The sequence below is a fragment of the Epargyreus clarus genome, unplaced genomic scaffold (genome assembly GCF_041222505.1).
Source record: "Epargyreus clarus isolate Ecla_fem2 unplaced genomic scaffold, WU_Ecla_fem_2.2 ptg000017l, whole genome shotgun sequence".
Taxonomy (NCBI): domain Eukaryota; kingdom Metazoa; phylum Arthropoda; class Insecta; order Lepidoptera; family Hesperiidae; genus Epargyreus; species Epargyreus clarus.
In genome coordinates, this window is record NW_027332225.1 from 10442862 (window position 1) to 10465817 (window position 22956).

The following is a 22956-nucleotide window of genomic DNA, read 5'->3' on the forward strand; positions in this document are numbered from 1 at the left end:
ACTTCTAATACACTCATAACTTTGAAAATTTAGAAGTGCTTGTCCGTTATGAGATGGAGATTATAGTCACTAGCCTGACACTGCGTTGAGTTCGTTTAAGAGTTAGGACATACCTAAAAGGCCGATCGTTGTACCATTAATATCAACACCAAATAACAGAATATACGAAATAATACGAAATAAACAATAGTTTACCGTAGCCCAACAAAGTGATAACAGGCGCCAGTTCCCGCATAGCGAAGAGTAGAAGCATCGTAGAAGACCATATCGACGTCATGATGGTTGGCAGTATCTGATGAAAATTTTCATTATTATCAAACACATTTCAACATAGACGAAATTAGGAGGCAAATAATAAGTAGCTACATAAATCATATAGGCTTCGTTATCACTCCGGTTGCCTGTACTTCAAAGATTTTTTTTATTATTATTACAAAGAAATAATTAGTACTTAGGTAAGTGTAGAGGAAAACCTACCCTACAGAGTACAGCTGATCATGCCATCTCAGACATGTAACTTCAATGTAATTACCATGACCCTACATAGAAAAGAAAGTCATTTAAACCTAGTACATAATATTATAATCACGTGATCATTTATTTTTTTAAGCCACAAAAACAATTTAAATTCATTTTAACAGAACTGAGTAGCTATACATAAACTAAGAAACAGTAACACTTACCGCAGCACCATTCTCGACCACGACCTTCTCGTCCTTCGGCGGGAAGCACACACCCTGGTAGTCGTGTATCCAGTTCAGCTTGAAGACGCTGGCGTTGAGCATGGCGGCCATCGCGGCGGGGTGGAGGTTCGCGAGGTGTTCCCGCAGCGGCGTCTCGCGCGGCGCGCGCGGCAGCCGCTTGCCGTTGCTCACCACCACCCAACCACCCTCGTCCACCACCACGCACGACCATTCCACACCGTCGCATCGCGGCTCGCACTCGCTCTCGTCTTCTTCCATGCACTGTATACGTATAAGTATGTATGTATGTATTAGTATACGGTTAAGGGTAAGTGTATGTGTAAGGGTACGGAACCCTACAAAACAACTTGGCGTAATATTTATTTCAACGTTTAGATTTATGACAGGTTTAAAATGTTTCAGTATCAGCGAATTGGTGATCCTTAATTTGTTTGTGTTGCGATTAGCTTATTATTGACCGCGCCAAACTGCTAGTCCGCTCTGAATATAGAAACGAGTTTCGTTGAACATCAAATTGTAGATACTAGTATTAGTAAAACGAAGACAGCGCGGGACCCCCCGACACCCTCCGCTGCCCACTCTCACTCACGGGTACATATGAGTAGCTGCGTTAAAATGCTCTTACGTTGCTACGGAATATATGTCGTAGTTATGCGCAACAACTTCAGGGCGGACTACCAGTTTGGCGCGGTCAATAATAAGCTAATCGCAACACAAACAAATTAAGGATCGACAATTCGCTGATACTGAAAAATTTTAAACCCGTCACAAATCTGAACGTAAAAATAAATATTGCGCCAAGTTGTTTTGTAGGGTTCCGTACCCAAAAGGTGAAAACGGAACCCTATTACTAAGCCCCTGCTGTTTATCTGTCTGTCACAGGGCTCTATTTTAAATTTAAAAAGCAATTAAGTATGATTTCGAATTTAACATACGGGAAAATTAGTGATCGATGCGAGTAATTCTTCCAAATGCTGTGGATGGAAGTGGTATCCCGCCACGCCGATGATGCCCTTACTGGGGTGACCAAGGGTTCGTGCTGCCGTCAGCCAATGATAACGCACGTCCAGCTGCAAATTATAGAAATAATAACTAAACTTGCAATTTCACTGAAGTCGACTCTCGTTTGTTAACGTTTATAACTAAATAGTACTCGTATGTGTAGCTGAAGAACCGCTGGGAACTGCAATCGATCGCCTCATATATATTTGTCATATCACATTCTTTAGAGTCACACTAAAAAACTATGTAGGTATACCAGAAATATTCCTGAACTTGTACTGCCGTAGTCAAACCACGAAAAGTTCTTAAATAATTATTAGGTTGTAGCGAGCGAGTTAATTCCACACAAGATAATTTCCTAACATTTACAATAAATCTAATATTCCTAACCATCATCATCATCATCATCAACCCCTTACTGTCCCACTGCTGGGCACGGGTCTCCTCTCAGAATGAGAAGGATTAGGCCATAGTCCACCGCGCTGGTCAAGTGCGTATTGGTAGACTTCACATACCTTTAAGATTTTTTATTTTTATTTTATATAAGTCTCTCAGGTATGCAGGTTTCCTCACGATGTTTTCCTTCACCGTTTAAGCAAGTGATAATTAATTTCTAATACGCACATAAATTTGAAAATCAGAGGTGCGTGCCTGGGATTTGAACCTGGGACCCTTCGATCGAGAGGCTGCTTTTCTTAACCACTGGGCTATCACTGCTTTTCAATTCCTAACCAATATTAACAATAAACCTAATATTCCTAACCAACTGACAAGTACCAAGAATAAGTTTACGTTCAGAGATCTATTATTCAATTGTTACATTTACGTAGGTACTTTAAGTTTACTTTAAATAAATTTTCCTTTTTTACTTAGTCGCCCTAACTAGCATAAATAAACAATACCTATATTTTTTTAATATTGAACTCCTAACATAACATTGCATAAATAAACAACTTAATAATCATTTTACGTACACAATAACGTCATTTAAATTCTTGTAAATCATTAGGCCTAATTAATTATCACCTTAAATCTGAGATAGTTTTACTGATATTTAGAAACTACAACACATGCCAATTAATAGTAAAATAATAAACATTTGTTGCGTTATGATGATTATATCACTCAAACTATTATAATAATATTCAAATTTATTGTTATCGAATGCGTAATAGGAATATTTTCTTGGATTGTCGTAAAGATTTTTTGATTAAAAAGAAATCTAAGAAAAACAAAGAGATCTTCCGATTAATATTTTTATCAGATTTCAGTGTTCATGTAATCTAATTTACGCATATTACATTAGTTAATAAATTAGATGTAAAATAAAAAAAAATCGTAGCGTCTCTAAATACTTATAAAGATAATTTGCAAGTTTGGTAAAAAATAACACTAGCATTGTAAACCATGATTTAAGAAATTTATTCATCTATTGGATGGATCATAATCTAAAAATTTAAGCTATTGCCGCCTATGTACACCTGTAATTAATCCCAGATTAGAACGCCTTGTATGAATAAAGAAATCATTACCTTACTCTTCAAATTAAGACACAGCAGCGCCTAACAACGCTTTTATAAGGCAGAAATAGGTAAGGCCTCCGGAGTTAAAGACATAAGTTTATTTACTTGTTATCGTCGTTAATAAGAAGCTTGGATATTAACGATATCACATTTTTATAACGTTACATTAAAGTAATAAGTGACTCATTTGATACTACAGTTTAAAAACAGATGCGGGTAGGTGAAGTGGGGACGACACCTTGGCGGCGCTCGAATTAACAGAGAGCGACATTCTGGTCGGAGACTTCAGCAAGAGCAGTCGAATAACGGAGATACTTGTGTAGTTATAATACTTCTAATCACTAGTGTGAACTTACTTACGTATAATTGTTATATCGTTACTCTGTACCGTTTATGTGACTATATTATTACATGACTTCAAGACCTACAAGATGAGTTTGATTTCATCAGAAGTGTACAAGAACCAGCTCACAATCATGGACGGCGATTCGTAAGTACGAACATACTTGACACAGGAATAAAAACCGTGAGTTAAAACATTATTATGTCATATGTGAATTCATCTTGGTAGAATAAGTAAAAATGGGGGTAGATAAATGTCGTTGATGTAAGGGAAAACTCATTTGAATTAAGAAAATGGATAGATTGAGACTAGTAATTCAATGAAATGTTAATACCCTCTGAAAATGATATACTTAAATTTTGTGAACAAACTTTACTCTTATCAAATTACTTGTTAACATTGTAAACTGAGGTGTTTACTTCAAAATAAGTGCATTTTCTGTGAAGAAGTGTCTAAAAGTAATTTTGCAAGGCAGTTCTTGTGGTAAATCTGTCCATTTGGTTAAATTCTGTGGTGTAAAAAGTAAATCCTAATTGTTCTAAAGTTACACCTACTTTGAAATATATAGAAATACACGTACTTATGAAAATATTTTAAGGATCTTTAATCTTAAATGTCAGGCTTTATAGATATGGGAACCTAATGGTTGTTAATATAGGCTAATGTACGCCAGAAATTGCATACAGGTTAGATTTGAATTTATTTTTGATAACTTTTAATGTTTCAAACGGGGTTTACGTATATGCGTTTGTTTTTATTGTATGGAAGGGACTATGCGGTAGCAACAAACGCAGTTACAGAGTACAGTATACCTACTTGATATAAGTGACACGTTTATTAAGTTGCAAAATTTTGATTATTCATAATTGTACAGAAATGTATAATATCTACGTGGTACATATTTAACTGCCTGCAAAAAAGTATCACGACCACGGTATTGAGTGGCTGAGTGTACCCAGGAGGGAAATGGTAAATGAGTTTAAGGTTTATTGTTTTTTTTTTTTTTTGGATATTAATTGACTATATTTAAAAATAAACTTGCATTCACATCTACATTGTTCACATTTTCATTTTATAAATCAATGAAAGTTTCCTTTTGATTTCATATACTTGATACGTAATTGTTATGAAAGAAGCATACGTACGTTGCCAAATTTAGATTTCCATCAATTCTAGGCGAATTCACGCAGTACTGTGTACTACTGTGTTTTGACTCCCATAAAGTATAAATGCACATTAGTTAATGATCTATAAGAAAACTGAGAAACTTATGCGCAGCGGTCTTTGGAATATTATATATAAAAATATCTCTCTTATCTCCCATTCTACTTCAGACTGACTCACTTATACATAATATTAAATGTCTGTTTTAAATTTAGTATGCAACGTTTCGTTTTGTATTAATATTTCTTTACATCTCGTAATTTTAAATCTTTAAATTTCAATTTGAATTTGACACATTACACGTCCTTTTGGTTTGAAAATTGGGCACTATCAAATACTGGTAAATGAAGTTTGTACCTTAAACGTTGAGACGCTTAGACTATCGATATTATTAATTATGTGAGCCATTTACGAAATGATAAACGGGATCCACTTTGTATGGGATTGAGAATAAATTATTTTAAGTAAAATAATAATAATAATAATAATAAATTGATGCTTTTATAACTTGAGCTTAGTTCTATTTACAAGTTACAGCAATTAAGTTATTATACGTATTAAGTGAGAAACGGTCACTGAAGCCTACATAAATTTAGATAGTCTCTTGTATACCATATTTAAAATGAGTCTTGCCTGCGACTTTGTTCATGTGGAGTCAGAATATAATTTGAATTGCATTTTTAAAACGAGTCTTGCCTGCGACTTTGTTCATGTGGATTCAAAATATAATTTGAATTGCATTTTTAAAACGAGTCTTGCCTGCGACTTTGTTCATGTGGATTCAAAATATAATTTGAATTATACAATGCCCTCTGTCAAGATCACGGAGTACGTTAGTAATTTGGAATTGTCCATTACCTGGTCATGTAATGTTTTTTAAAAAAAATGTATACTTTTGACATCGACTTCGTAGTTTTGGTTTTAATGCATTTTCAAATATACAAACCGACAGACAATTTTTCTTTTTCAAATATATTCGATGTAAACACGTGAAGATTTCATTCTTATTATATGTATATCATAGCCAAATGAATAATAATGTAATCAAATAAAAGCATAGGTACATTTCGATGGGATTTTCTTATACAATAATTTACTTTTCATATAAATTTCATACGGTTCACAATTGCGTCATGTCTAGGTTTCTCTATAGAAACATCGAGCATCTCCTTGAGAGTGTTGGTTGTAAATGATACATACATATTATATTAATATAATCTATATAGATATTACGCACTAATATAATTTTTATTACAAACTATATAAAAGTCAGGTGAAGCCGAGGCGTTTGAAATATATATAATAAATATGAATTGTTCGGTAATAAGGTGTATCATAAGATAGTTTGACTAACTGTTTGTTTGGCTGGCTGGTATAAAATCATGATCAACTTTAATAGACCTTTTTCAGGTCATAGAAATTTTAGGTTGTGATTGATAAGGAGCCACATGTTATGTAAAACAGTTATAGTTTTAAATCTGACGATCGTGATGAGACAATATTAGAATCGGACAAGATTATTAAAATCATGTCATGTCATAGGTATTTCAAAATTTTTAAATAAATCTGACCGTTCAAAGTAGGTAAAAATCGAATTCAAATATTCCGTTACATACATACAGGTCAAGTTAATAAAAGCGTGGCAAAAATAAAAGCGTGTTTAAAAAAAAATCTTTTATCAGTTGTAGACACAAATAAGTATAGTTAAATAATGGCCGGTTTCTGAAGTCATTTTTCTTGGTAGGTAGTTTACGAGTGTGTATTCAATAACACTATCCGTTTGATAACTACCTACGGAAAAAAAAATCCGCTTCCGAGGAACTCAATGTAAGACAAGGTCTGTTTAAACTCCGTTTAGATTAACGGACCATTTTAATGTGTTTATTCTTTCCATAACATTATTTGATTTTTTTTTAAAAACGACGTTTGCGTAAAGTCTAGCAAATCTTCCTTAGTATAATGCATAACTTTTACAGTAAAATAGCCCAAACTATAACTTCCTTATGGGAATCTTAATTTAAAACTTTTGGTGAAATAAAAAAAAAAAAAAAAAGTTAAGTAGTTAAGCCATACACAATTGACAAGTATGTCGCTGACGTGAACGCATGGGTCCTTTGCTTTGTTAATTAAATTTTGAAATTCATGTAATAGTATGTATTATTATAACTGAATATAAATTCAATTTAATGTAATGAAATTTCTTTCTGACTTTCAAAAGTGGGTTATGTGGCCCTACTTTGAAAGAAATAATTTGAATTTGTGATAAATAACGTAAAAAAATTGGGTTCATACAACTTATACGTGTTATATTGTGTGAAATTCATGGTTAGTTTACCATTATTTAGTCTTTAACTTTGATATCATTCATTTCAAATATTCACGATATATTATTATTTTGATACTGCTTCATCAGTTGATAAAAGACGTACATTGGAAAGGCAACTATTTGTATAAAATAACATTGTAATAATTAAAAGAAGTACTAAGTAGTAATAAAATAATTTTATAATAGTATTTTGAGTCGCACAGATTCATTTAGTGGCCAACTATAGATCTATCTATCTATCAGTATAACAGTTATTGAACAGGTTGTTGAGCATTCCGAAATGGACTAATAAGATAAACGTCGTTATTCTGATGCGTAACTTTATCGAATCAATAGTTGTTGGAGATTTAACTATTGGACTTAGAATCCAGACATAAGTAAAGTGGGCAGCTAGATGTTGTCATTACTGTAGGTGTAGGAAACTTTTTTTAGTTTGATTTTTATTTATCTGTAGTTAAGATGGATTAGTGCAGATGCCTCGAGCAGTGTAATGTTCGCGGGTGTCTCTTGGTGATGCATATGGTTGGGTGTATGTATGTATGTTGGGTGGATGTATTACATTGAGTGAATATTGCATTTTTAGAGTAAATTTGAGTTGAGCACTGGCCGAATGTTATCGTAAACAAGGTATAAAAACTGCGGTGATACATGACTAGAGTGATCCTATATGAACATCACCTAGTTTAAACCGTGTGTTTTATTATTTAACAATGGTCTAATGCATTCGCTTCAATACCTGTCGCGCATATGACATTTATGTAAAGAGTCCTTATGAACTATGCCTGCAACAGAAATCCGTGGTGAACACTGTTGGGGCAGATTTATAACCTAGGTAATACACAACTAGTGTGATTCTATATGAACATCACCTAGTTTAAGCCTTGGTTCGGATCAACAGTTCGGGCTTTTTACATGCGAGTCGGTATTGCAAGAAAATGCGTAGAGTTTAAGCCATGTTTTTGATAAACAGTTCGGGCCTCTTACGTGCGAGTCGGTATTACAAGAAAATGTGTAACTCTTCTGGACTTAGGCATTAAACAACTGGTTTTCTTTTGCAGCTCTTGCATCAGACCATACACGATCGAGGACGAACGTGTGAGCAGGACGGCCGAATGTTATCGTCGTTAATAAGAAGCTTGGATATTAACGATATCACATTTTTATAACGTTACATTAAAGTAATAAGTGACTCATTTGATACTACAGTTTAAAAACAGATGCGGGTAGGTGAAGTGGGGACGACACCTTGGCGGCGCTCGAATTAACAGAGAGCGACATTCTGGTCGGAGACTTCAGCAAGAGCAGTCGAATAACGGAGATACTTGTGTAGTTATAATACTTCTAATCACTAGTGTGAACTTACTTACGTATAATTGTTATATCGTTACTCTGTACCGTTTATGTGACTATATTATTACATGACTTCAAGACCTACAAGATGAGTTTGATTTCATACTGTATCGCGGTTTATCGTGCTCTATCATATGGTGTGGTACTACATAATGTCACTCGTGCCGTATTGTATCGTATCATTCTATCTTGACGTATTTTATTGAATCATACCCTGTCGTACCTATAGTATCGTACCCTCGTATCGAATCATATTACCGGTGGCGACGCGGCGTTGCTGTCATTCGCCATGTCGTATCTATGGTGTCGTACCCTGTCGTATCATAACATATAATGTGACGTCACGGGCGGTGGCGCGGCGTCACTGTCAGTAGCCATGTCGTACCTACAGTACCGTACCCTGTCGTGTCGTATGATATAACATAGCGTGACGTCACCGGCGGCGGTGCGGCGTCGCTGTTCCGCATGGTGCGCAGCGGCGCGACGGGCGCGTGCACGAGCAGCGCGGCGGGCGCGGCGGCGGCGCTGTCTGTACCGTGTTACCTACAGTACCGTACCCTGTCGTGTCGTATGATATAACATAGCGTGACGTCACCGGCGGCGGCGCGGCGTCGCTGTTCCGCATGGTGCGCAGCGGCGCGACGGGCGCGTGCACGAGCAGCGCGGCGGGCGCGGCGGCGGCGCGGCGGAACCACGGCTCGGCGGGCCCGCGCGACCACGCCGAGCCCGCCGGCGGCTCCGCGTGCGCGCTCGTCGCCGGGTAGTGCTGCCAACGGGTTAAGCCGCTCTCTGCACGACATACAAAGTTACGACATTGAAGGGTTATTTAACCCCTCATAGATTGAAAAGCAACGTTAGAAATGGCTGGGAATTTGATGGACTAATAAAGTCGCAAAATTTCATACGAGTATAGAATAAAGCTTCGTAGAGCACGTACGTCCAGAACTTAAAGAACATATTAAGTACAGTAAAACCCGTTTAAGACGATTTCATTGGGACCCAACCAAAAACGCGTCTTAAACGAGAAAACGTATTAAGCGGGATAAGGCAAAACTATAAGATCTTCAAAAGATTGTATTTCGTAGGGTGCGACGTTGTCATCAACGGAAGAATATTCAGGAAAACCCTGCAATATCACGGGTTGTTCTTCTCATTCCACCACGACGTCAACCCCGTTATTCCTGAAACCTGCTTTCTTGAAACAATTTTGAATGGTTTCAAGCCTATTGGTTTCCAAGCCGCGGCAATGTTTAAAATCGCATCATGCACGGTCAAGGGTCGTTTGTTATCAGGGTGTTCCACTTATTGAAGATAACGATAAGTCTTGTCCTCTAACCTTGCTTAAGGATCTTTATGATTCCCTGATCCATCGGTTGTAATTTGTTTGACGAATTTGGAATGCGCGGGAGGGTTGGCTTACGTTCGGCATTCGAGTGTTCCTTCAGCCAGTTACGAATTAGGCGTATTAAACGAGATGTCGAAGCGTATTAAGCGTTAAAAAATGTATGAAAACATGTCTCAAAGTGCAGGGACTAGCGTAAAATGGCGTATTATGCGAGAAATAGTATTAAGCGTGATCGTCTTAAGCGGGTTCTACTGTAGTACGTATGTATTGTAGGCAGTGACCACTTACCACCAGGTGGACTCATTTGTTTGTATAAAGCGAGCGTGCTCATTTGTTTGTATAAAAAAAATTGGAAGCATGCTTCCGCACGTTGTGTGAATTAGTAAACAAAATTAGGATTGGTTGGGATTTGGGTGGTGATCTATGATCACTCGTGACTAGGGTTTCTGTTTCCCCGGCATATTTTTTTCCCGACCCACGGGATTTCCCGACCACATTTTCCCGGGAATTCCCGGGAACTTGAGAAATTTTCAAAACACTATGAATTCTATGTCTTCAACCTTTCTAACTCTTCTAGGCATTGCCCACTTCTTGCAACTGGGGGAGGCCTGGACCGTATTATACTACGCTATTCTGCTATACGGTTTCGTGGAAAGACGTACGGATTAGTGGCCGAACCATGTCAAATGTTTTATCCATTATCCATAAGGCCTCTAACAAGGTTTAACGACTGCTAACCAAGTGCTACAATACCTGAGATCGTCGAATCACGTATCACACGTAATTTGCTGGAAATAATATCATAAAGGTTCGTGAAATAGTCCTCCCAGGGAAACCACGTTAAAAAAACGCGCTGAGTATCCTATTTCACAGGTGGTGTGGAAATATGTGCATATTGTGTAAAACGTACTCGTAATTCTTACAAGCGCAATATCTGAATAAAGGTTTTAGAGAAAAAAAAGGACTATTTTGTAGAGAATCTTAAGAGCTACAACTTGGTCCTAGGTACTTTTTCGATAAAACTTACCGTTTTCGGGAAAAATTCAAAGAACCTAAAATTTTTACATTTGACTTCGAATAACTGCCGACGCACACTTCTGATCGATGGGGACTTTTGACACTTTATTTGTAATGGTAAACCCAAGGTCTCTACAAAAAATTGGCTTTCCCGGAATTTTACCTATCTGACCACTATTTTTATGTCTAACTTGACCGTGCTATAAAGAAATAATTGATTACCAATAATTAATTCGGTAAGTTTCCTTTAAAGAAATACAAAGTAGCAATTAGTACCTACCCGATGCAAAGAAGGCCGTAGTGGATCCCAGTTCACACGTAGAGCAATCCCGGTCGGTCCCCTGTTCTGCGTGCTCTTGCGCCCACTGATCTGTTGCTACCGCTTCCTTGCTAAGCCGAGCCATCAACTCCTCGTTACCTAAAATTTATCAGTATGTTGTACCCATAGATTAGTAAAGATACTTCGCCGCCTTGAAATTGAATGAAGCCACAAACGGCTTATTAGTAAGTTCTTTTTTTAATTCTTGACAATTAAAAACATTTTTAGAGAAAATTTACGAATAAATAACTAATACTGCGTAGTTTACATACTAAATAAATTATTATTTCAAATTTTTTAGAGACACTTTAGCACGGAGACGTGGCAAAACTTTTTTACGCAACTATTTCAATTCTTAAAACTGGGTACATTTTCTTGTTAGGAGTGAGTAATATTTACTAATCTATGGTTGTACGTCAAAGTTTTTAAAAGAGTGCGCCATATTCGAGTATGAACAGTAGACGTAGAGTAGTATACGTCAGAACATTGCTATGGGCAGCCAAAAGTCTTCGTTATAAGCCGAGTCGATAAGAATATCAAGCCGAGTGCTCAGTTTTGGTTAATGTTGCAGTTTTCAGTATGTTGGGGGTATCTCCAATTAAAGACTTGAATCCAGCTAGTTATATTTAATTAATTCCAAGACCTCCACAAACATCGTCCTTGACATCTGCTTTTCCCGCCATAATACCCTGCCCTTTTGTTTTTTAACCGACTTCAAAAAAGGAGGAGGTTTCTCAATTCGACCGTATATATGTTTTTTTAAAATCACGAATATAGCGTTACAGCCAATTAAATTTGTGGCTGAAATCAAACTCATCTTGAAGGTCTTGAAGTCATGTAATAATATAGTCTCATAAACGGTACAGAGTAACGATATAACAATTATACGTAAGTAAGTTCACACTAGTGATTAGAAGTATTATAACTACACAAGTATCTCCGTTATTCGACTGCTCCTAATGAAGTCTCCGACCAGAATGTCGCTCTCTGTTAATTCGAGCGCCGCCAAGGTGTCGTCCCCACTTCACCTACCCGCATCTGTTTTTAAACTGTAGTATCAAATGAGTCACTTATTACTTTAATGTAACGTTATAAAAATATGATATCGTTAATATCCAAGCTTCTTATTAACGACGATAACATTCGGCCGTCCTGCTCACACGTTCGTCCTCGATCGTGTATGGTCTGATGCAAGAGCTGCAAAAGAAAACCAGTTGTTTAATGCCAAGTCCAGAAGAGTTACACATTTTCTTGTAATACCGACTCGCACGTAAGAGGCCCGAACTGTTTATCAAAAACATGGCTTAAACTATACGCATTTTCTTGCAATACCGACTCGCATGTAAAAGGCCCGAACTGTTGATCCGAACCAAGGCTTAAACTAGGTGATGTTCATATAGAATCACACTAGTTGTGTATTACCTAGGTTATAAATCTGCCCCAACAGTGTTCACCACGGATTTCTGTTGCAGGCATAGTTCATAAGGACTCTTTACATAAATGTCATATGCGCGACAGGTATTGAAGCGAATGCATTAGACCATTGTTAAATAATAAAAAACACGGTTATAACTAGGTGATGTTCATATAGGATCACTCTAGTCATGTATCACCGCAGTTTTTGTACCTTGTTTACGATAACATTCGGCCAGTGCTCAACTCAAATTTACTCCAAAAATGCAATATTCACTTAATGTCTTCAAGGTACTCGATGCCTTGGGTCAACCCAACCATATGCATCACCAAGAAACACCCGTGAACATCACACTGCCCGAAGCATCTGCACCAATCAATCTTAACTCCAGATAAATAAAAATCAAACCACAAAGTTTCTTACACCTACAGTAATGACAACATCTAGCCGCCCACTTTACTTATGCCTGGATTCTAAGTCTAATAGTTAAATCTCCAACTATTGATTCGATAAAGTTACGCATCAGAATAACGACGTTTATCTTATTAGTCCATTTCGGAATGCTCAACAACCTGTTCAATAACTGTTATATTGATAGATAGATAGATCTATAGTTGGCCACTAAATGAATCTGTGCGACTCAAAATACTATTATAACATTATTATATTACTACTTAGTACTTCTTTTAATTATTACAATGTTATTTTATACAAATAGTTGCCTTTCCAACGTACGTCTTTTATCAACTGATGAAGCAGTATCAAAATAATAATATATCGTGAATATTTGAAATGAATGATATCAAAGTTAAAGACTAAATAATGGTAAACAAACCATGAATTTCACACAATATAACACGTAATAAGTTGTATGAACCCAATTTTTTACGTTATTTATCACAAATTCAAATTATTTCTTTCAAAGTAGGGCCATAACCCACTTTTGAAAGTCAGAAAGAAATTTCATTACATTAAATTGAATTTATATTCAGTTATAATAATACATACTATTACATGAATTTCAAAATTTAATTAATAAAGCAAAGGACCCATGCGTTCACGTCAGCGACATACTTGTCAATTGTGTAATAAGCTTAACTACTTAACTTTTTTTTTTTTTTTTTTTTCACCAAAAGTTTTAAATGGGCTATTTTACTGTAAAAGTTATGCATTATACTAAGGAAGATTTGCTAGACTTTACGCAAAACGTCGTTTTAAAAAAAAACAAATAATGTTATGGAAAGAATAAACACATTAAAATGGTCCGTTAATCTAAACTGAGTTTAAACAGACCTTGTCTTACATTGAGTTCCTCGGAAGCGGATTTTTTTTTTCCGTAGGTAGTTATCAAACGGATAGTGTTATTTATTGAATACATACTCGTAAACTACCTACCAAGAAAAATGACTTCAGAAACCGGCCATTATTTAACTATACTTATTTGTGTCTACAACTGATAAAAGATTTTTTTTAAACATACTTTTATTTTTACCACGCTTTTATTAACTTGACCTGTATGTATGTAACGGAATATTTGAATTCGATTTTTACCTACTTTGAACGGTCAGATTTATTTAAAAATTTTGAAATACTTATGACATGACATGATTTTAATAATGTTGTCCAATTCTAATTTTGTCTCATCACGATCGTCAGATTTAAAACTATAACTGTTTTACATAACATGTGGCTCCTTATCAATCACAACCTAAAATTTCTATGACCTGAAAAAGGTCTATTAAAGTTGATCATGATTTTATACCAGCCAGCCAAACAAACAGTTAGTCAAACTATCTTATGATACACCTTATTACCGAACAATTCATATTTATTATATATATTTCAAACGCCTCGGCTTCACCTGACTTTTATATAGTTTGTAATAAAAAATATTTTAGTGCGTAATATCTGTATAGATTATATTAATATAATATGTATCTATCATTTACAACCAACACTCTCAAGGAGACGCTCGATGTTTCTATAGAGAAAACCTAGACATGACGCAATTGTAAACCGTATGAAATTTATATGAAAAGTAAATTATTGTATAAGAAAATCCCATCGAAATGTACCTATGCTTTTATTCGATTACATTATTAAACTACATTATTATTCATTTGGCTATGATATACATATAATAAGAATGAAATATTCACGTGTTTACATCGAATATATTTGAAAAAGAAAAATTTTTGTCTGTCGGTTTGTATGTTTGAAAATGCATTAAAACCAAAACTACGAAGTTGATGTCAAAAGTATACATTCCCTTTTTAAACATTGCATGACCAGGTAATGGAGAATTCCAAATTACCAACGTACTCCGTGATCTTGACAGAGGGCATTGTATAATTCAAATTCTATTTTGAATCCACATGAACAAAGTCGCAGGCAAGACTCGTTTTAAAAATGCAATTCAAATTATACTCTGAATCCACATGAACAAAGTCGCAGGCAAGACTCGTTTTAAAAATGCAATTCAAATTATATTCTGAATCCACATGAACAAAGTCGCAGGCAAGACTCATTTTAAATATGGTATACAAAAGACTATCTAAATTTATGTAGGCTTGACCAGTGGCAGTGACCGTTTCTCACTTAATACGTATAATAACTCAATTGCTGTAACTTGTAAATAGAACTAAGCTCAAGTTATAAAAGCATCAATTTATTATTATTATTATTTACCTTAAAATAATTTATTCTCAATCCCATACAAAGTGGATCCCGTTTATCATTTCGTAAGTGGCTCACATAATTGATAATATCGATAGTCTAAGCGTCTCAACGTTTAAGGTACAAACTTCATTTACCAGCATTTGATAGTGCCCAATTTTCAAACCAAAAGGACGTGTAATGTGTCAAATTCAAATTCAAATTTAAAGGTTTAAAATTACGAGATGTAAAGAAATATTAATACAAAACGAAACGTTGCATACTAAATTTAAAACAGACATTTAATATTCTGTATAAGTGAGTCAGTCAGAAGTAAAATGGGAGATTGTTTTTTTTTTATATATAATATTCCAAAGACCGCTGCGCATAAGTTTCTCAGTTTTCTTATAGATCACTAACTAATGTGCATTTATACTTTATGGCAGTCAAAACACAGTAGTACCCAGTACTGCGTGAGTTCGCCTAGAATTGATGGAAAGCTAAATTTGGCAACGTACGTATGCTTCTTTCATAACAATTACGTATCAAGTATATGAAATCAAAAGGAAACTTTCATTGATTTATAAAATGAAAATGTGAACAATGTAGATGTGAATGCAAGTTTATTTTTAAATATAGTCAATTAATATCCAAAAAAAAAACAATAAACCTTAAACTCATTTACCATTTCCCTCGTGGGTACACTCAGCCACTCAATACCGTGGTCGTGATACTTATTTGCAGTCAGTTAAATATGTACCACGTAGATATTTTTCATTTCTGTACAATTATGAATAATCAAAATTTTGCAACTTAATAAACGTGTCACTTATATCAAGTAGGTATACTGTACTCTGTAACTGCGTCTTTGTTGCTACCGCATAGTCCCTTTCATACAATAATAACAAACGCATATACGTAAACCCAGTTTGAAACATTAAAAGTTATCAAAAATAAATTCAAATCTAACCTGTATGCAATTTCTGGCGTACATTAGCCTATATTAACAACCATTAGGTTCCCATATCTATAAAGCCTGACATTTAAGGTTAAAGATCCTTAAAATATTTTCATAAGTACGTGTATTTCTATATATTTCAAAGTAGGTGTAACTTTAGAACAATTAGGATTTACTTTTTACACCACAGACTTTAACCAAATGGACAGATTTACCACAAGAACTGCCTTGCAAAATTACTTTTAGACACTTCTTCACAGAAAATGCACTTATTTTGAAGTAAACACCTCAGTTTACAATGTTAACAAGTAATTTGATAAGAGTAAAGTTTGTTCACAAAATTTAAGTATATCATTTTCAGAGGGTATTAACATTTCATTGAATTACTAGTCTCAATCTATCCATTTTCTTAATTCAAATGAGTTTGCACTTACATCAACGACATTTATCTACCCCCATTTTTACTTATTCTACCAAGATGAATTCACATTGACAAAATAATGTTTTAACTCACGGTTTTTATTCCTGTGTCAAGTATGTTCGTACTTACGAATCGCCGTCCATGATTGTGAGCTGGTTCTTGTACACTTCTGATGAAATCAAACTCATCTTGAAGGTCTTGAAGTCATGTAATAATATAGTCTCATAAACGGTACAGAGTAACGATATAACAATTATACGTAAGTAAGTTCACACTAGTGATTAGAAGTATTATAACTACACAAGTATCTCCGTTATTCGACTGCTCCTAATGAAGTCTCCGACCAGAATGTCGCTCTCTGTTAATTCGAGCGCCGCCAAGGTGTCGTCCCCACTTCACCTACCCGCATCTGTTTTTAAACTGTAGTATCAAATGAGTCACTTATTACTTTAATGTAACGTTATAAAAATATGATATCGTTAATATCCAAGCTTCTTATTAACGACGATAACATGGCCAGCATTATTTTTCGAGTGAAAGGTTTTAAACTAATTTTAATTTTATTTATTTTTATAATGTTGAACTAAAGCAGTATGTAATAATAATAAGTGTGACCTTACAAGTAAATGTCGAAATTATGACGAAATGTGTAGTAAGATGCTGTAATAATTACAAGAAACACTAAATTGTAACGACGGCGGAATTTCTTACGTGATCTCTACTAATGTATAGCTATATGTATTTGCACTAAGGCCGTGTCATAATGCGCTCTATAGTATTTTTTACTCTGAGACGGTACAATACTGCGGTTGGAGTGGAGTAAAACCATATAATTTATTCCCCATATCAGCAATGTCTGCGCTTCTGCGTCAACATTAAGCTATAACTACATTTCAACAATGCATAATGGACTTCATTTAGTTCTCCTATTGAGTTAAGAGTAGGTTAAAGTTGGTTACAGATGCTGGTGGTATAGCTGGCACGCCAGTTGTTTCTCTTAACGTACTTCTGAACCAATAAAAAATCCGCATTACTGAAAAATCCGCATGCAAATTATTATTACAATTCGTAGCCATCAAGTTATTTTCATTTTTAAAGCAATGCGCATTTAGATGTTTTTGTAACAGATAAGATACACTAGATATTAATAGACTGATTACAAATAATATAATTGGATATACTTAAATTTATTTAATTTGTAAGATTGTAACTTCAAAAATTCTCATTAAAAGATTTAAGTACTAAACGATAAGTAATAAAAAGACAAAACGAAAAAGACATTCGGACATTTGTTTTGATTTACATATTAACTTTACCTACTGTTTTATAATTCAGAGATACTTATATGTTTAAACAAATAATTTTAACATTAAAACATCAATTTGTACCTTACTATCCATTTATATATTTATTATTCCACATATTAAATAAAGAAAGTTGAATTTCTTTCTTAAATTATTTCTAAATAGGTGTAATGTACTTCTATTATCATAAAAAACTATATAATACTTACATTGGTAAGTTTTTTCTAGTAACGTAGGCGGGATAGGAGAGAAAAGATGTTTCAACTTTTGCATCGCGAAGTTAGGCTCGTCTCGGCGGCGTTTGATGAAGTGCAACACTTCCTCCTCTGGGGTGTCGAAGTGAGGCTCCACGTGGCGGCAATACAACCTTATAAAAACATCTCTATGATATGAAGATGAGATTTTGAAAAATTGGTAGAGTCAAAATGGTTCGACTATGGTGGTACCATAACACCCATTTCTAGCGTGGAGGAGTTCTGCGTTTCGGTGGAAGAGCATGAATGTTTGTTGAACTATATATGGGGCGATTATCTTAGTTCTCAGGCAACGCATCTGTTCATGATCTGATCGGCTTCAGGTACGACGTCTTCCAAATGGAGATTCCAATTCCAGATGTTCACTGGGCGGCAGTGCCCACTTGCAGTGTAAGTGGAATGCAAAATCATTTGTTGTTCCAATCTTATTAAAAAAGGGAAAGAAAGAAAAGAAAGAGATACTATCTGTATCTCTATAAATAGATAAAAATGTTAGGTTGTGTTTTGCTTTCATAAAATCTCATCGTTGCTCCAACTCTAGAAAAGAACTGATGTTTTTTAAACAGTTGAACGATTTTTCTTAATAATTCCTAATAACTCTATATCAAGTCATGTTTCAAACAAGAAAATTTAATCAAAATAGTACGATGCTACGAGATACATATTACAACATATTTTTTACGTTAAATAAGTTTTGTTTTGTGAAAAGCATAACTCTACCAATCGGGGTTGATGGAGAAGTCGGTTTTGGACAGCGAAGCATAAGCAGCATCTGCCAATTCCTTGGTAAAAACAGCATCAGGCACGGCATGCCTCGTGTTGTATGTGGGTAACACCACCACCACCGTGTAGTGGTCGAGCACCCTCCTCCAGTAGTACTCCCTCATCTCCAGCGTAGCTCGCATACCACCTTCGAAGATGTTCTTGCTATACATCGTTTTATTCCCCGCCGTTTGGTCGATTACGACTAATTTACGGAACTGAAAATTAATGTTTTGCGTTAGTTATCAGTATCAAATCAGTACCTATTGAATTTATCAAATTTTTTGTAGTAGTATGCGACATGCAGCCCACCTTATTTTAAATGTTCATATTCGTCATTCTAGCCTCTGCATGTGGTAAATTCATGTTTGTCTACGACGAAACACAAGACATTTTAAATGCCTTGTTTTACCCATAACTTACGATTTTTCTTATTCTAAAACATTTTTCTAATTCTAACTAAATATTTTTTAAAATTCATGTACGTAATAGCTTCTGACTAGTTTGGAATATGCTATTGTATATATGTGTAAGGTATAATTTCTTATCATATTGTTTGAGGCACGCCCCGATTTTTTAGTTGCATGCAAATTCAAATCATTTATTGCCTGAAAATGGGTAGGTACAATTGATCGACGGTAATAGAATAGGTTCGCCAAATTCCACCTGTCAAGGCATGCAATTTTTAATGACTTACAATTCATTATTATATTAATTTACAAGATTAGTCACAGTTAAAGAACAATCATTCATTAATTTTATATTGTATTGTATTATTTATAATTTTATATGTAATTTTATATTGTAAAGTGTATATTAATTGATGAAACAAAACTTATAAATTCGTACGTCATGCTCTATTTGACATGTTTGTATAAGCGTTTGTATAATATAGTCAATATAAACTTGGCTGTCGGGATTGACTATGATATTAACTCTTTTAATTTAATTAATTATTTAGTAGGAAGTATTTTAATTATATTAGTAGTTATAGTGTAGAATTTAAATAAAGTGTAGATATACATAATATATAGATACTGTTAAATATTTTGAGCGAATATGACGAAATGACGCGTAGGTATCTCTTATTCCTTACCGCTTTAATTAATATCTTCAATTAATTATTGGATTATAATGAATTATTGCTGACAACAATTCAATTCTACGAAAGCAGTGATTTGATAGCGAATTCGAGATAAGCTGATAGTTGTTATTTTTAAACGGTTTTATATCTGAAAAATTTAATTACTTTAATTATAAGGTTCATATTACCTTACTTATTAATTAAAGTTGTGTCATATCTGCACGCGGATATTAGCCGATACGATACACGTGATTTTATAGATACACGAAAATTACCGATATGGGAAAGATTTTGTATTAAAATAAATTTATTGATTTAATTTAATATCTCGATAGACGTAATTGAATAATGCATTTTAACGGTGTTTATATAGGTACTTACTTCAAACTGTATACTAAGGAGAAAATATTTTATGTACAAGTTACGACAATAAAGTGTCCGTTCGTATATGTCCGTTACGAAAACATAAGTAATTTACATTTACATACTTCTAGTTCCTCACCACTTGACTACTCTCAGAGTGAGGTCGAATCTCAAACATAAGTGTGAAATAATGAGCTTTTAGGTGTGTAGTACGGGAGAGACAAATCGCGTGCTTAAAGGTAAAAGGGCCTATAGCTAAGGGTTAATAGGGATTTTTTTTTGCCATTCGGTTTGAAATTATCTGAAACGTAAAAATTTTTTAGTTCGGTTTGAAATTATCTGAAACGTAAAAAAATTTTACGTTTCAGATAATTTCAAACCGAATGGCAAAAAAAAAAAAAATATGTGCCCTTTCAGCATAAATCCCTATTAACCCTTAGCTATAGGCCCTTTTACCTTTAAGCACGCGAAATATACAAAACTCTGGTGGACTGCACACTCGATAGCTGCTTTTATATTACAAGAAAACTTACATCCAGCCATTCCCGAGGGAAGTGCCGGGGTGTGTGTTCGCCAGCTGGTTGTTCCAAGTCCAAGAAATCAACCGTACGGTATCCAGGCTTCAGAATATCTCCATTGAACTGTCAATTATAAACTATAAATGTAGTGAATAGTGAAATAAATTAAATCCAGAGTAATATGCTTTTTCGTTTCCAAAGTAGATCCGTTTGTTATACGACTTTAAAGGTAGCAGTGTTAGATGGACCTTTGTTTTGCTTTATAAAAACACAAGCTATCAATTAGTCCTCATCTCTTCTTCATTTTCCTACATCTAATTTGGAAAGCTGCATCAGTGAATCTAGCTTACGACAAGGAGACTTTACTATTCTAACAATTAAGTTATAAAAACCTAAAACTTACAACTGGTTTGGTGTTATCGTGGAATACGATATTGCCGCGGTGGTCCACGAGGAATAGCGATCCTCCAGGACCTAGCTGCAAATTTATTGAATAAGCTATAAATTTAAGTAATTGACAACTGTACCGATAGATGTCAGATAGAGTCTGTAATTAGTAGAAAAGCCGAATAGTTTAAATGCAGTGGTCACAGTGGATACCACATTAGTGGGATACCCAGCTTGCTTAATGTTATAGATCTACCCTCTATATATTTTTAATACGTAAAGTAAGTTATTTTATCTAGGTATAATAAAATATTCATAAACAGTTTTGCAATATTCGACTTGTTTTGTCTTATTAATTGTGAAACATTCTTGGAAAACAGATTTTTTATCGGTTTGCAATATTAAGTTTGACGTCTTAATATCATTATCTGTAATTTATCAGTCTAATAGTCAGTTATTAGATAAAAACAGTTTTTATTTTCGCGTTTGTATTCCTTAGCACAAGAAAAACATTCTCTCTGTATTATATAATCTCAAATATTAGTCAATTTCAGGCAACACTAAGTATTATAATATTTTTTTAACATTTGATACTATTACAGTTGTCAAAATATAAAATGACTGTTTGGACATTATTATATCATTTTACCTTGATTTTAACGTCACTAAGCGTTTAATACAATAGAAACATACCTATTTGGAGTCACACAAATTCTTCTTAAAATATTTGCTCGTCTCTTCCATTATTATTATCCTCCTTGAATTGTGGTATTTTCTTTTTGTTCTCAATCATCCAAATTACGAATATGTAGGTAAACATTTGCCACAGAAATATATATTTTGTCGGGAATAGAACCCGGCATAGTTGCAGTAGCAGGGTTAATTTGGTCATAATTTAAATGATAAACCAGAATAGCCCACATAACCCCGTGTCGCTCACCTCACCGGGTACCTTTTGAAGGTTTCCCCCTCGAGAAGAAAAAAAAAATTAAATGATAAAATGTTTTACCTAAGTATTTTGACTTTAATTCTTACCCGGAAATAAGGAAATATTAACTTTAGGTGGTCGATAGGTATGTCGACTCCTGCGACACCGAGCAGTCTGTTTACTGGATACTGAAAGAAAATTAATGTTAAAGTAAGTCGGCTTATTTTAGTTGCAGGAAAGTCCAGTAAAGACGGTAGTCGTGGTATGAATTTTAGTTACCTACTAACCACTTGTTTTAAAATCTCAAGGAAAAGCTTACAAATTCAATGTATAATTTTATAGGCCTGGCTATTAGATGTCAAGATAATATTGGAAACTTTAATTAATTAATATTAATCCAATGCGTACACTCAAAAGACCAAAATATTATTATATTTAGTATTTATTTTTAATACTAATAATCACAACATCCTATAAAATTAATCTTATGGTTGTCTTATAAATAATTTGCACATAAAATATGTATAATTAAGTACACGTATAAAATGAATAATTTAAATGTTTTATTACCGTTCTGGTTGAATTCCTTTGTTTTTCCTGAAATCATATTATTAACCGATAAGAGGCAAGTAAATAAAATATTAATCGATAAAGCGATTTATTACGTGGAAGCGGTGATTCCTTTAGCGATAACAACTAATTTATTTTGCAATATTTAGATACTAGCATTCCACCGTGCCTTGCTCACGTGATGCGGGCTTTCGTATATTATTAATAGAAAATGAAGGTGATGCAGCTTTTGCGCATCTCGTGCC

General features: G+C 34.5%; 1 protein-coding gene across 1 annotated transcript in view; it reads right to left on the minus strand.

Moving 5' to 3' along the window:
- Nucleotides 1–22956, minus strand: part of LOC140749241 (voltage-dependent calcium channel subunit alpha-2/delta-3) — a 35704-nt gene that overhangs the window by 5973 nt on the left and 6775 nt on the right. Inside the window, exons 11-21 of the mRNA XM_073082285.1 lie at nucleotides 22712–22738; nucleotides 22249–22329; nucleotides 21230–21304; nucleotides 20842–20949; nucleotides 18820–19079; nucleotides 18055–18212; nucleotides 11055–11192; nucleotides 9008–9201; nucleotides 1640–1774; nucleotides 684–965; nucleotides 196–292 (exon numbers count right to left, since the gene is read on the minus strand). Coding sequence (XP_072938386.1) covers nucleotides 196–292; nucleotides 684–965; nucleotides 1640–1774; nucleotides 9008–9201; nucleotides 11055–11192; nucleotides 18055–18212; nucleotides 18820–19079; nucleotides 20842–20949; nucleotides 21230–21304; nucleotides 22249–22329; nucleotides 22712–22738 — 1555 coding nt within the window. The remainder of the gene's footprint in view (nucleotides 1–195; nucleotides 293–683; nucleotides 966–1639; nucleotides 1775–9007; nucleotides 9202–11054; nucleotides 11193–18054; nucleotides 18213–18819; nucleotides 19080–20841; nucleotides 20950–21229; nucleotides 21305–22248; nucleotides 22330–22711; nucleotides 22739–22956) is intronic.